At 37.4% G+C, this 16046-nt stretch overlaps 1 protein-coding gene across 1 annotated transcript in view; it reads right to left on the reverse strand.

Moving 5' to 3' along the window:
• Window positions 1-16046, reverse strand: part of LOC109535154 (complexin) — a gene marked incomplete in the record, with an annotated part of 83769 nt that overhangs the window by 15053 nt on the left and 52670 nt on the right. Inside the window, 1 exon segment of the mRNA XM_048666703.1 lies at window positions 63-226. Within this exon segment, the coding sequence (XP_048522660.1) occupies window positions 63-226 (164 nt within the window).

Consider the following 16046-nt stretch of genomic DNA (forward strand, 5'->3'; position numbering starts at 1 on the left):
AATTAACGGGCGTACTTATGGAGATCTTTCGTGGTTAGAAAAATTAACAGTTGATTCCGTACCTTGTCCCTGATCTCCTGTCTCATCTTCTCGCGTTCCTCCTCCATTTTTCTGTGCTTTTCTTTGCGTCGCTCTTCAGCTTCTCGGATCGCTTCTTGTCTCTCCCTTTCGGCTTCCTCCTCCTTTTCTTTGTCGTCTCCATCATCGTTATCGCCACCGACCGCTCCTAAACATAGTCATCAAAATAATAGAACGATGTCAATTTTTACTTGTTTGAAATGCAGATGGTGACAGTCACATAAATACAAAAAGTTGCATTATTTGCGTTTATTTAGTACAGAATTCGAACTTTTAGAGTTCGGTATTTGCATGCTGAGATCGGAAACACTGCGAGGAATTTAAGGATTTGTGGAAAAACTTTCACTGTTTTCCCGCTTACACTGTTAAGATTTAAATGTATGCAGATGGTGCTAGTTTCGGATGCATAGCGTAAGCTCGCCCTTCTCAGGTAGATTTAGAATATCTCAAAACCGTTTTGTGGAATTTTACATGTTCTTGAGTGTAACAAATCCGAAGTTGCACTTTACGATTATTTTGACAACTCACTAAATGTATTTTCGCTCAAAAGTTGCTAGAATTCTTTAAGTAGAACGCCGTTGATTCAAGGCGATGGTAAACAACGAGTAAGTCCGTCTGATGATACCAGGCAGTGGAACCGGCGAAACCTTCTGTCGTTCATAGTTTTTGTAATTAATTTTCTAATGAAGCATTTACCTAGGCTAAATTACTGCCTACTAGAATAACCCTATTAAATTCATTCTAAACTAAGTTACGGATTCACTCAAGTGAAGTCTCTTCGTTTCCTTCAACGTTTCCCATTAATATTAAACGCTTGGCGGGATTTTTGCCAAAAGGTTTCTAATAACGACCCCGTTATTCTAATAGGTGGAGTTATCCAGGACTACGTGTCGTACCCGCGGTTTTGTCGTTGATAAATGCGATCTCCCCCAACTCGACCGCCACTGCTAAATGAGGTTAATAATCGGAAATTACTGTGGCCATTTCGGCCACTTTCCCCAACATTTATCGGAGCTGATTTGCTACAGTTTATGTATCTGCCTTAATCTGGTCAAAATTTTGCCCTCAGGTATCTACTCAAAGACGTTGCTAAACTTAAAAAATATATTGAGCTTAGAGGAAAGTTTCAGAGCGTCTTTCAGCTTTGTCGTTTCTTAAATTAGATTTGATCATAAGTTATTAACGTCACAGTAGATTAAGTAAGTGGATATTTTATCAACAACTCCAGTCTAAAAGTGAGACACTAAAAACCCAGAGTCTTTGAAAAGAGCCCCTGTTTAATGCGACGACTCCTCCCTACACCCATATAATAACAATATCGTAATTAACGGCGTCCATTTGTTTCCCGTACACGGCATTTAACAAATATTTTTAATATTTTATACATGTAAATGATAATTTATTTAACGGGCTGTGTTAAATCATAATATGTCAAAGCGAGTCGGCGGTTTAATTGGTAAAATAAATATATTCTTTGTTGCGTTGGTTTGGCACTATTTTCTAAAACAAAGCGCCGGCTTATTTATGGAAGTTATTAAAAAATTCCCGATAACAATCGGCCATAAGTTTGGTAAATATTGGATAAAAACGGGGTGTAAAAAATGTGTGGCTTGCGGTATTTACTTTTTGCACGAAGTTGAGTTTTTGCATAAAGTTCTTGGTCTAAATTGAATTGAACAGCTTGATATTATCGCGCTAACTTGAAGGGAAGTCATCTTTAACGGTTTATTTTAGGGCAGTTTTGCAGAAAATTCAGCTGAAAAAAGTTCAAGCGATGAAAATTGTAGGAATGGTTTTTTCTCCATCTCACAAGTATCTGGATGTTAACCAGTCGGACAATCTAGCTAATTACAATTAAAGGAACCCATTTAGTAGTTTAGAACTTTTCAGATTAACTTAGTTTCAACCGTGCCAAACTATAACGGAGGTTTAAAATTCCATTAAAGCGACTCAACATTCTGGTAGGAAAGTTTTATCTGTGCGGTATTACATTTTCCTGAACAACAAAACTCTCCCAAAACGACAAAACTTGTTTCCTGTTTTCACTGCTTTATTTTTCCTTCCACCGCGTAAACTTTCCAGGATAAATACGGGGAATAGATACGGGACATTTCCGCGAACAACAAAGTAAATAATTTTGACTCTTTTCCCTATACTAGATGGGCAAAAATCGAATTTTATCGTTTTGTTCACGGCCCTAGCCTAGACGATATTCTCACTTATCATTGCGGTTTTGTTTGTTTTGTGACCGTTTTACTGCAAACAGCTCGAGGAGTTCTACAATTTGCTTTAATTTATTAGTGTTAAAAATGTATTGCCTCTTTAGTATTTCCATTATTATCTTGGCAATGTTGATTGATAAATATTTTCGCTTTATTACCCTCAATCGCTATTAGGTCGTAAAAATCGCCTCTAAACGAGAACGGTCCATAACGGGGAAAAATGGACAAACGCACGTGCTTCTTCTCTTATTCCGCTTCATCACCATTCCAGGCCTCAGCAACGATTTAACAAAAATGATTCAAACCATTCAGTGTCGAAGCCATCCATTCTTGCCACTAAATCATCTAGATTTTATGAGAAAATCTAAATTATTTTGCAGATAGACGTCAGCCAGCCGATTTTCATCAATTTGTTGCAATCTCTCTTCTAAGACATTTTCAAAGAGGCGAAGTTTATTCTATATTTAAAAACTCAGCTCGCTGGCTTATATTTAATCACCCAGCTTAATCTGCCTGGAAATTTACGGTTGTTTAACTGGTAAATCCGATAGAGCTGTAACTTTTGCAGGAAAAACCTGGCGCATTGAATTATTAGGCAGTTGGAAAACTTTTGAAGTTCGTACCAGAAATGAATATAATTGAAAAGCCACGATTTTAACATCCGTGTTTGTGCATTTTTTCAAGCAAACTTATTTGTTTGAGATTTTTTTTACTAAACCTTATAAGTGAACCCAGTTTTACATTGCTAATATTAATGTTTCCAATATCTTCTATTCCTATACTAGACGCTGATTGAAAGCTTTTGTGTCTTTGAACACAAACCAAAAATTTCCAGCAGGAATTTCTTATTTGAAAGTCCTATTTTATTTCTTGTGTTTACACTTTGTTCTTCTATAAAATTGGATCCGAAAAAAGTCTAGATCCCTTTCCAAATAGGCAGATTAAAATAATTAAAATCTGAAAAGCGGCTTTTATCCGATAGCTTATCCGATCGGGATAACTTGTGTGATGTGGCCACGCTTTTCAAAGTTTTTCTTTGTATCGAAAGAAAACCGGCCACCTGGAATGGGCCATGTCAAAGTAAATCGCATTAGGCTAACATGTTTTCAAACCTGGGTAGGCATTTATTTTCTGAAGAGATTTAGTGGGAGATTTTGTTTTTTGGACCTTGCAGTATTGAGTGGACTTTGGGCAATAGGATTTAATAATAAAAGACTATGAGATTGACTTCATGTTGTTCAAGCTTCTTTAGCAGTGTTTAAATCGAGACCAATAAAAAATGATAGGGATTTCCAACATGTTTTCTTTGGTAAGCTTGTTTTTTGAATAACGGGTGAATAAAACACTTAACATGTGTTTTGAAAATTCTTGTGTCTGAATGTCTTAATTTCGATGCTCTTACCATAATGATTGTGAAGAAAAGGGGGGGTTCCTTACCTGAAACAAAAATTGACCCTTATTAAATGAACAACTATTTGCATATTACAGCTTAAAATTAAATATGGAAAGCTTGATGTTTAGTAAGAAGCGATTTTTCATGTTAGCACCACTTTTTATTACTTCTTATTGTTTTCGGTGTTTATTCTTAGTATTAAGTTCCAGTTTCTTGACCGATATCGAATAATTGCAAGATGGTTGATTTACCTTTCCTTCATTCTTCACCACTGCCCAGAACAAATTTCCAAGAAAATCACCCTCTTGCAATTATCCTTAGTATTATTTTTCTTGTCTGCTCAATTTCCAAGTTCATCACCTTTTGGAACTTCTGAATTAATTTTACTGATCAAGCAACGTTATTTAGTTTTATTATTATTTTGTGGTGATGTTAAGAAAATTCCTCTTTGAGGTGGATGAATGACTCAAATGCTTTTCTATATATTTTCGCACTGAAACATGTAAAACCTCTGAAATTAATGGAGATTTTTGGGGGGATTTTGTGAACCAGAAAGCTTCTGGATGGCTTTCAATCAAGCAAAATGCTCAATTAGAGTTTCGACAGGGTCCAGTTATATTCGACGTCTTTAATGAACCACCAACAATAAAATACCGTAAAATCCAGCGTAGTTTTACGTATTGATATTGGATGGATTTTCCTAAGCGCCCGGTTTGCAATCTTCCCGAAATGTCTTTGACTGTAAATTTTTATTAGCAACTTTCCGGGAACGAGTCCCGAATGCATTCCAGTGTACACACTAGCGCTCGGATAAATTACGAAAATCCCGACTGCGTTCCTGTTCCGTACAATGTTATTACCCTCATTCTTACATATTATTACCGCGGTATCCTGTCTTGCTACTGAACGGCGCCACCTCCATAAAGCTGGAACAATGGATAATAAACTTTGAGTGATTGCTGCCGGTAAATCGTATACCTACAGAAAAATTGCACGAAACTCTACAAGGAAAACCAGCTGATTTTACCTTAGAAAGCGTATTTCTTTATTTACTGCATTTTTTCAAGCTCAGGGAATAGTCGGGATTGTTGGGAATTCTTTGGCTGTCTCCGAGTGCCCTCTTGAAATTGTCAGCTCTCAGTTTGCAAAAAAATCGTTGAACGTTTCGCAAAATTAATTGCCTGAATGTTTTAATCGAATTTCCCCCCTGAAAGTGCGATTTGAGGGGGAAAAAACTTGCAATTTTTCCCGTTTTGTTGTTAGTCGCGAGGTTAACGGTTATGAGACACGAAGGCCTTGACGTTTATTTTTAGGAAACATGCGTTTTATGAATATTTATTCACATTTAACGCAATAAACAGGATGTATTTCCTTCAAAATAGAGCAACGTTTCTCACTGGAGTCGATTTATAAATTATGAAACCAGCGGAAGTGAAATCGTGTATTTTTGTGTTTTCCATGTGTCCTGTTACTTTTTGTGGTAGGTTAAAGCGGCCATAGCAATCTTGCGATTTCAGATAAAGGGGTTGAAATCGATATCGGGAATAAATGGAATCAACGGTCGTCCTAAAGAATTGGCTCGCTGCCAAGCGTTTTGTATTAAGTCCAGAAAAATCCGCCAGTTATTTATAACCCTTCCAGCATAATAATAAGGTAAGGCCCACTTCCTGAAGGGCTTAAATGTTGTATGAGAAACGACTGCAGGTCGAGCCAGGTTTTGAATCTCTGATCCTGACGAATTTCTTTCCTGGTCGACAGATTTTACGTCGGCAAGGGACCCTTTTGAGAGTGAGGAAATTTATTAGGAACTTTATGGGTTTTTAGCATACACTTCGGAAATTGAACACAGAAAAGGCGTCCAAGTTTTGAGGAACAAATTTGGAAAATAAGTCAACAGCGATACCCTTTGACAAACGAAACGACCTGCATATGTGCAGGTTTTCGCGACTTTTTCCATTGCCAACATTCTAAGAATATGGTTATTTAAATCGCGATCATAATTGAATAAATTCACATTCACGGAATCTGGTAGACGAATCGCCCCATAACTACCTCAACGAACCCAAAAATCCCTTTTCGACGTGTCGATAAATTTTCGGAAGCCGTGGAAGTTTTCTGGAGCAAAACAAGGCGTCGACATTTATTATCGGCCAAATTTGGGTTAGATTGAAGAATTACTGTGCGGGGGTTGGATGCCTGTAATGTCACCCCTGGTGTGACTGAATTTGCCGTGAAAATTGCCATTTCGGTCGCAAAAAACTCAGATTTATGCAAATGTTTTAACTGTATTAAGGTTTGAGTGACCGTTCAATTTCTTCGGCCAATTATGGGGCTTTATTGACGAATAACTAAAGCCCGATTTTTCAATTTCGGGAGAAAAGCCGCTTGGAGAAATGAGATTGGAGTCGATGCAGCCAGCGGTGCCTCTAATTTGCCTGTCAATGGAACAGATGGGCCTTATGGAAGATTGAATGCGGTAAGTCCAGTTAATTTCACATCAATTCCGGGCAAAAATTGTCACCTAAACAATTTAAATCAATTTCGCAACTTCATTCCCGGGCACGAATTGGATTTCATCGTTCGCCTATTTCAAATAAAAGTCCCTTTTCTATCGCAAATAATTCGATTGAGACAGAAACTTATCAAACTCGTTTCTCACAAAGTCTGACTATTTTACTCCAATAGTTCAATTAGGCGACTCGTCTTGTTTACGGCAATTTTGTCAATTAGGGAGCGAAATTGAACAGATGCTCTAATCGGGAATAAAAGGAATTATTTCGGGATTGTTTCGACGACTCGAAATGGTTTATTGAACACAAACAGTCGGGACAGGAGGATTTTCCCTATATGATATAAATCTTCCCATTAAATTTGGGTTGATTTATTCGAATTTGCTTAATTATTTTGAAGTTGTTGGATATTAATAACTAATGGCGGTCAAGATATGAATATACACTATAGAGAAATAGAAGAAAATTCACGTCTATCGCTACATTGTTCGAGCTTTTCCGATAGAACTCCAATTTCCCTGGTAATAACCGTCGGCATTCCGTCCCTGAAGGCATTTTCACTTCGGATAGATAATTTATTGACAGATTGGGAAAGGATTTTTAGGTACGTGGAAGCAGTGTTCCCTGGTTTTCCGTCGTCTTTTACTTAGCGAGATCCTCGACTTTTCTCACCGGTTTTCTATACGGAGATGCAATATGGCTTTTATGCCATCGTAAACCGAGTTTACGGTTCCGTTGTATCGGTTTTCCCTGCGATTTTCAACTGGAATATTGAACAATTAAGTGGGCTTTCCACTCGAAACGTGATTAACCAATCAATGAAAGTTCATCTGCTTTTTCAGTTATAGATTATTTTGTACGTAGCGGTGAAACTAGGTTATTTTTAAATGGCATTTGTGCGGCGGCAAACAGGGTGGTTTGTCGCAAAATATCAAGACAGATTTTAACAAATCTAACTGCAAAAACTTGTTTTTTTCGAGTCACAAACAGCAGCCTGCAATTTCACTGCACTGTATTCAAAGTAGTCGATTTAAGTCGTTATTGCTAATTTTTTTTGTCTTCATTTCGACGCTTATACTGATCTAAGCGTTCAAGCAAACCACTTCTGAAGATGCAAGCCACTCGTGCTTGCAAAACGTCAGGAAGAAATTCTACCGAACGACGGCATAGGCTCGAAAGTCTATCCCTTTTGATACCATTTTAACGTTTGCTTTCGTCAATTTGAAACCGAAGTTGTTCCTAATGCATTGAGCCGAAAATTTTACGCAGAGCTTAAATATATCATAACTTTTGACTGTGAATATTTGTTCAGTCGGTGATCCGATTTGAACGAAATTTCAGTTTCAAAATACAAAAAAAAAGAAATATATAATATATATATAAATCAAATAAGTCCATCAATAACCAAATCTGTCTGCGGGCAATATGGGGTGGTCCAGAGAGAAAAAAGTATACGATGTTATAACCTCCTGTCTTCTAAGTAATTCGGATCTTTAATCGTCTGCTTATCCCGAGCCATTCGAGAGATATAATTTTTTTTTGGGCCGGTCACATTTTCAGCACAAAATTTACTTAACCTTTTTTCATTGACACAGAAAATGTCAAGCAAAAAAGGTGTACCAACAACATTTCATTACAAGTTGGTTGATATTTACTTCGAAAGTCTGTGCTCTGTCAATTAAGTTGTTAAAGCGTTTTTTCCTATTGTTAAGGTATTCTTTATGGAGTTACATACGTAACAAAATAAACAAGCTGCAAGCTCGTAATAAAATTTTGTTTTCTCTTCGGAATTAAAAGAGAAAGTTTACATAACATTCGTTCATAAAATGGACCGGTCATAAAAGGTGAATATTTTCAAATGGATCAAGATAAACCGACGATTAAAAAGATCCAATTTACTCAGAATACATGCGGCTATACTTTTTATCCGCCTGATCTTCCCGATATTGCACGCAGGCGGAATTAAACTTTGACCAAGAAAACATGATACTATGTAAACACCGTGTACAATTTGGCTTTTACATATTTTCCTTATTTGAAAAAAAAATGTTTAAATCCTATTGAGAAAATATTCACAGTCAAAACTTTGGGAATATTTAAGTATCCCGTGGAGATGGATTAGAAGGCGAGGGACCGATCGAATGGCCTGTAAGATCGCCAGATTTATTGCCAGAGAGTATTTTGAACAACTGCTGCATGGAGGTGAACTGTAGGTGTGGGTGAGTGAAAAGTAGGACTTTCAGTAGTATGAACTCTTATGAAAGTGTTTTTGGGAAAAAATTGGCTGCAGTTGAAACCTTTCAAATTAATTTTTTTCTATCAAACTGAAAAAATATTCGCCAGTTCATAGATAAAAAGTTTAATTGTTTCTACAACTTTAAAACGTGATTATTTGGAAACCTCTGAACAAAAAGCAACAAAGTAGTAACCAATGTAAAAATAATTGAACGCCCTTTAAAACAATGTGCCACTGGACCCCCCTTTCTATTTAAGATTTCAAGGGTGACATCTACCCCTCCTAGGATGTTAAAACAAAGAGGCTAAAAATTTCCATTTAAAGTGTCCGCCCTTACAAATTAAATTTTCGGGTGTTTTCGATTTTTCATATTTTTAACTGTAAGAAAGATATTAAGGGTGGGAAGTTTTGAAATTGACACCCCGTATATGAGGCTAATAGTATGGAACGTAACATTTTAGGAAAACTCACATATCGGAAATATCTGGGACAGTTTGTCAATTACATTAGAGTCCCGTCCATCAATAGCACGGCTTGAATGGAAAATCGATCGATCAATATTTTGCAATGGATGCATTGTTAATGGATCCCCCATGTAGGGCTTCTAAATGTATTATGCAAACCAGTGACCTAATTCGCAAATTAATCCGTTTTATTTGCTAACGTTAGAATTTTGAGTAATTCCAACCGGAATTGTTAATTTCGCAAAAAGCGTAACAAGGGCTAAGCTCCAGTAAGCTATTTTGATTTGTTCAAGTTTTTACGCGATTTCAGAGGCAAAATTATTGACATATTAAATGATAGATTTCAGCTGAATTCAACTATCCGCTTTGTGTGTGTGATCGCGTTTCATACATTTCCGGAAAGAAAAACTGATCTGATATTGGCAGTTAAGGTGCAGGCGCATTTTCAAAAAAGAAAAGTACATCGTAAATCAATCACACTCGATATCTTCGCTCCCGTCTGCGAGCCCTGTTTTTTCGAATATGAAAGGAAGGTGAAAATATTAAAAATATGAGACCTGTCACATTCCATTTGGAGCATGGCGATATTAGATTCGTGAAATGTGAAATGGTCCATATTTAAATCCAATATCGAATATTCGGTCTCGTTATGCTGCCGACACCCCATCTAGGTTGCATTACATAGTGCTAATGCTAATTTTTAAAGCGGTTTGCCGCCAGATTGACGTAATTCAATGCGGCAAAATTAAAACTTAAACGATAAATTTGAGGCGAATCAGTAGAGGAGCGTTTAGGGTAATTAAAGAAGAGGGGAATTTTAAAAAGCCCATTGGTGGGCTAAATGTGCAAATTATTTAAATGAGCAAAAAACCTAACAAACATTTCTAATTTTGTAGAGTGCGCAAATTGTGGAAATATATTGGTGATGTGTTCAATGTTTCAGTGGAAAGTGATTAATTATTTAAAGTTTCGATTTAAAAAAATATCAGGGATCTATTTGAAAAATTGAGCGTATTAATTACACAGCAAGTCAATTTGAAATTGGTCAAATCCATTTGATTAATAAGCGCCTGGAAAGTATCGTGGAATATTTCTATTGAGCACTTCGCATCAACGGCTTTATACATTGATGCAAAAAGCTACATTTCGGCACATTTTGGACGCACATCTATCCGGTGGTTAATTTGTCAAATGTCACCGATAAGAATGGATTCCGATTATTAATGGTCGTTCACGTGGGCAAAAAGCGTTTGGATAGTATTACATAATTGGGGGATTTCTTATCTGTATCATCGGCAGTTCTTCGAAGCTTCACTGCATTATTTTGTTGGTATGATGAATACTTTCTGGTCGCAATAGGCTTATTTTTAATATGTAGACTCGAAAAATGTGTGCGTCTTAATGAGCTCAACATCAAAAACTATACTTAGATTCGCAAATCCATCGAAAAGTATGTTTCTATTTGAATAAAATCTCAAACATTTTTCCCGCTAAGAAGTCAGCCAGCAGGCGCTCATCGTAGGCGGTGAAAGTGTTTCTCAATAACTAACACTAGCAGTTTAGATTAGCCTCAACTTTCTCTTAAAAGCTTTTAGGGCACCAAACACTAACGCTAATTGATGACAGCATCAATTTGAACACTCATTGAATGTGCTGCATGGAAATAAGAGAGACCTTTACAGTTGCATGCAAGCTCCAGAAAAAAGATTAGTAAGTCAAAGAAGTGATAGGTAGAGTAGAAAAGAGCCAAGACAGAGAAAAAACGTACGTTTTAGATCACAATCCCGATGCACGTGACCAGGCTTATCACAATATTACTGGCGCACCCCCGCAAAACAACTTCAATTTGGAAGTTCGTGTTGATAGTTTTTTGCGCTTACCTAAAATGTTCATTTCGCAACGACGGCACACTAGATGTCGGACTGGTTTCTAGTCGATGACAGTGTTTTGTTCCGCACTGCGTGTTACGTCATCAACCCCCTCTGCGCTTTGTAGAGGCACGTGGGGGGCGGGCATTGCGGCGGCGACGCCGGATCAGTGCAAACTCGCCCTCTTCCAATTTTTGCGGCAAACGTAAATTTTTCGGGTTTTGAAATGATTTTTTTCTAATTTGACATCCGCACTGCTAGTGGACTTGATCTGTCCGCAAATTGGACGAAAATTGGACACCATCTGTCCAAGTAAGAATAAAACGACTCATGTCCAAAGTCGACCTATTCGCTAATGAAATGCAGACTGTGCCGGTGTCAGCTTGGGAGTGAATCTCCATTTCAACTTTATTCTGCAGAGTTTCGGCACTACTTCCTAACCGGGACGAAAGTTCCAAGTCTCGATAATTTGCCCATTTTCAATTCGCCAGTTCCAAAGTTTTCCGACTACTCAAATAAGAACAAATATATCTGCTGTTCACAGAAATGGATAAGAAAATATGTTTTTTATAATGCAATTTTAAAGTAAACGAAACTTTTGTCTATCGCACCTTTTGCAGAAATTTCAGTTGCGTAGTTATGGCTTCTGTCTTCGAAAGAACTGTCGACGGAGAACTTTTCTTAACTTGCGCGAAAAACAAAGTTTAATAAATTTTGTTTTAGTTTAGTCGGTTAACGCCGATCTAATAGTGTGACCGTAGCTCCCTCTTTAGTGAATAGTGCGAACTAAAGACGGCAGCAGCGCTCTCTGTAGTGAATAGGGGGAACTTAATAAGAAGCTGAGCGTCCTCTTTAGTGAATAGTGTGAACTAACAGCGACCGGGGCCCCATCTTTGGTGAATATGTCGAACTAAGATGGCGCTCCTGTCAAATAAACTGTTGTTTTTAGAAAAAATCTACGAAGACTGGAATTAATATAGTTGTATTTGAAAAACTCACAGCAATAGTATTTGCTAAAAAGGCACAATTTTCAATTTTACCCAAATTTTCTGAAATTATCTAAACATATTAATTCTTCTGGTTCTGGGTGACCTCAAAATAGATATCGGGAGCCTCTGTGGAATGTATCGTGATCTATCAAAACTTCCGCTCTCTCGAATAGATATGTGGAAAATTAATGGAAAAGAAAACATAAAAAGTCTACTAAAGGAAAAATCGCCGTTGAAAAACAAAACGTTTTAACTGATATTAGTTATTAACGTAAATTAAAGTTATTAAACCGCAGTTGTTTTTTTTAAAGCCTTTCTTTGGTTTTAGGTAAAAGAACAAAAAATTATCGTCAAATTTCAGATAAAATTGTAATATTTTTATAAATAAGGACGAAATCTCTAAATTTGGTATTCTAGCTATGAAAATCCCAGAGCCAAAAAAAATTAATATTTAACATTTTTCCAAGTACTTAACCTCCACCGTAAGGTAAGGAGAGTAAAAACCACGAAAAACATGATCGCTTTACAAGAAAAAAGTCGGTCTCTGATTTTTAACAGATCACAGAATAATGCGAGAAGCGATTTAGAATAATATGAAAAAATACAGCTGAATATTAACTTCAACTCTCTTTACAGTTGCATAAAACTAATTTCGATGCCCAACAAAAGTAAATTATATCCAGCATTTTTCGGAGATAATAGTGATGATTAATTAATAAGATTCAATATGCTCAATGAAGCAATTTGGGGTCGTCGCGTTGGCACGAAAAATGTTGATGGTTAGTTTCTGCTAAAAACAAGGTTTAGCCACTACAAAGGTTAAGTAGGACTGAACTCTGTTATAAATATGCTCCACAAAGGGCTTTGAGTTTGGTATTGTTCGTTTGAGACAAAAGCGCTCATGAGTTGCGGCCGATTAACGATTAAATCTGTTTGCGGTATTACGATTACGGAATTTGCATTCCTACTGGAGTACGAGCACTTTTTACGGTAAAATGCAGCTTGTAAAGAAGCCCTTGAAAGTTGGCAAATTAGTAATATTGTTTGTGATTTGGTTGAGAGCAAGCCACTATTGCTTGCGCTGCTGAAGTAAAAATGTAATTAATTCCACAAGTCAGTTTTGCGGGATGTTAGAGCAGATCATTTATAACTCGAAGAAGAAATGCCAATAATTCGATGGAAAAGAAAAGGGCCGCGTGCTCTTGACGCCTAACTAGTGAGTTACTTTGTTTAACCAACGGAATGTTTCCAAATGTCCTTTACCCAATTTCAGAGGGATTAGGGTAGAATAGTGAGCGATGAGGATAAATTATGGCAGAAAACGTCTAAAACGCTCCATATCCCAATGCGCGGCATGTTGCGGCCTCACAAAGTGTCATCAGGTGGAAAAGAACGAACTCCAAACGCAACTGTACAGAAAATTTAAGTAATTGCCAACCTACTTTCATGCACATTGTCATGGGTGATTGTAAGTTGCTATTATCCCTTTCAAGGCAAAGAAGCTGGGGCTTACTAAAATGTGTAATTTATTCCTCGAAGATGTGAGAATATTTCAAAAGAATTCGTTGCTCAGTTGGAAAATTATTAGCTTAGCTAATAACAGTGCGTTGTTTATCACAGGCAAACTGTAACTTATGTTGGTATTGCTGAGTTTCATTGCAATAAGCACTAACATCAGACATGAGAAACTATTCAAAAGTTTAGAGCAGATTTTCCTTGATTAGTGATGAGCGAACCTGGTCTTGCACAAAAGGCAAGACAAGACTAAAACCATGCAAGTTTTGGTTTGCTCACTACAACTTTTGTAAAAAAAATTCGTATCAAGTTTGGGTCAGAATCAGTTTGGGTCAATCAGTATCAAGAAGGCGACCCCTCTAGCGTTCCATCAACTGGCACAAACACATAAACGGTGCATCATAACATCTTATATTATGAGACACATTTTTTTAAAACCGACTTTTTAGTCTGCGCCAATCAGAGACGTCCAGAACGGCACTAATAACGACATTTGGAAATTCTAGCAAAGTAAATTTTGGATGCAAACAGCAATTGGTAATTTCCACAAAGCGTTATTATATTCCAGGAGAGGCAATTTTGGTGTTTCTTAAGAGCTTTTATGGAAACGGTCTTTCTTATCTCTTTTACTTCGGCTCTGCAAACAGAGACTCGTTTAATTCCGTTTTGCGGCTTTATTAAAAACCCGTGTATTTGCGGATTATCTCTCTTATGTTATTTCCGATTAAGTTTGAACCGGTGTTTGCATTGCGCTGCAGAAATCCATTTTCATGTGCAAATTGGGTGTCGAGTTAAAAGACAATTAAAGCGAAATAAATTGGAGAAGGCTTGAAAATGTCGCGTAAACGTGTAGGCCAATTAATAATTGCCTCGAAAATCTCGGCCAGCGGCAATTCACTTTCCTAATATGATGTTCTCTTGCACCCGGGGCATCCTCCACTATTTTCGAACGGCGTTTCCATGTGGCTCGTTTTCCCGTTTCGCGTCCCTTATCCCGCCTAACTAGCACGTTTCTCTTGTGATTAATTAATTTTAATTTGATTAATTGCAGCGCCCATGTTCCCCATTACAACAGTGTTATGATGGCTCGGAAATATGACCTCTGGCTCGGTTTTGTGGCTAAGACAATGTGTGAGCTCCGCTTGAGTATCGCACATTTTTATTATAAAAATCACATCTATCCAATGAATTACTTCCATTTACCCAATTGGGGGGATTTCCATGTCAATTACATGTTTCTAATTCATAAAGTAGTAGTGAACGATTGCAATGAAAGGGCCCTACAGGGCCGCATGGTAAAACGAAAGAAAAGTACGTGTAAGCGGGAAAAGTCGCATGTTTTTCAAATAATTTGATTTTCCTCGGGCCCATGAATAATTCAGCGCGTGTTGAAATCTCTTGAGGTCCAATATGCGAGTTCAGCGTTATAATGGAAATGGGATTTCTAACCTCGATATTGTTATCGTGTGTTTAATGGGCCTCGCTTATTTGTTCGCACTGATCCCGAATAAGATAGTGAGAGTTATGTTCTTGCTTTTACCAGATTGTATTCGATTATCAGCCTCAAAGTACCAGAGTTTTTCATCCGAGCATTTTGTGCTCTACTTCGCAGAGCAGCGCTGGCGGAACAGCAACGCAACGACAAAAAAGAAGGATTTACCAGCTTTAGGCACATCATTTTATCGAGTTGTGCGACGTGCCGCTTTGTCTAGAAACACTTCGTGCGATTGGTGATTGTCGCATTATAAGGGCCATTTAATCAGATTTTACCTCGCTCTTAATTTTCAAAATTCCGTCGAACTAACCTGCAATGATGACTTTTGTAGAAATACCGAAAACATGTTAAGTTGATGACTTACAATGTATAACAATGTTGAGCATGCATAAAGCCTACATTACTTGTAGAAACTCTGAAAATCAAAAAAATGTTCCACGTGATTGAGGCCCGAAATTCACGTTGTACTGTTTATTACAAGCAAATTAATTATTCTGCACCGGCATCAGGCGTAGAAAACCATTGAAAGGTTCAGCAATTCATATTTGCCTTTCAGTTTCACCCGCTAGTCTTAATGATTTACGCATAAATCAACATACATTCACGCAGTCTCAGCGGAAAAAACCTCATTTGCCAGTGCGAATCGAATACATTGTTGCCTAATTTCTACAGTGTTTTTTTGCGAATATCTCAGTTCTCAGTGGGGATTATTACCTTCGAAACTTTTCTCTGAACTCCCTACACACCTCCAGACAAACGACCCAATTTTAAACGAACCATTTTACAAAATACCCCGTTTCCGGTCGTGTCGATTGGTAAGCTACACTTTATCTTTTCATTAGTCAAGAGTTTGCTTTGTTACCGCTTCCCAAAAGCGATTAGTGAACTGTTAAACGTCGTCCAGATGTGCTACGACGAAAAGGATCTTAGAATTGGCCTCAGGTGTCGGCAAAGGACGCTGAAGAGTTAGTCGAGAACGGGGGCAAATCATTTAAATTTACATAACTGGATAAGGCGTGAAGGGTCGGATTAGGCCCGGATTTAATTACAGCGACCACCTCTGCCAGCCAATCTCTACAAAATACTATGCCTGGTTAACGATAAAATGTGAACTATCCGGGTAATTCCCTAAACGAGCCCACGTTGTCGATCGGAAACCGAAATTCTAGCGTATTTAATGTAAAACATTAATTAAAAATTAAGGGGATTTGACATTTCACATTTATTCCATGCAATTTATTGTTTAAAAAATGACTCCTGACAAGAAAATGCTTTT

The sequence above is a fragment of the Dendroctonus ponderosae genome, unplaced genomic scaffold (assembly GCF_020466585.1).
Source record: "Dendroctonus ponderosae isolate FM_Combo_2020 unplaced genomic scaffold, Dpon_F_20191213v2 Dpon_F_20191213_5, whole genome shotgun sequence".
Taxonomy (NCBI): Eukaryota; Metazoa; Arthropoda; class Insecta; order Coleoptera; family Curculionidae; genus Dendroctonus; species Dendroctonus ponderosae.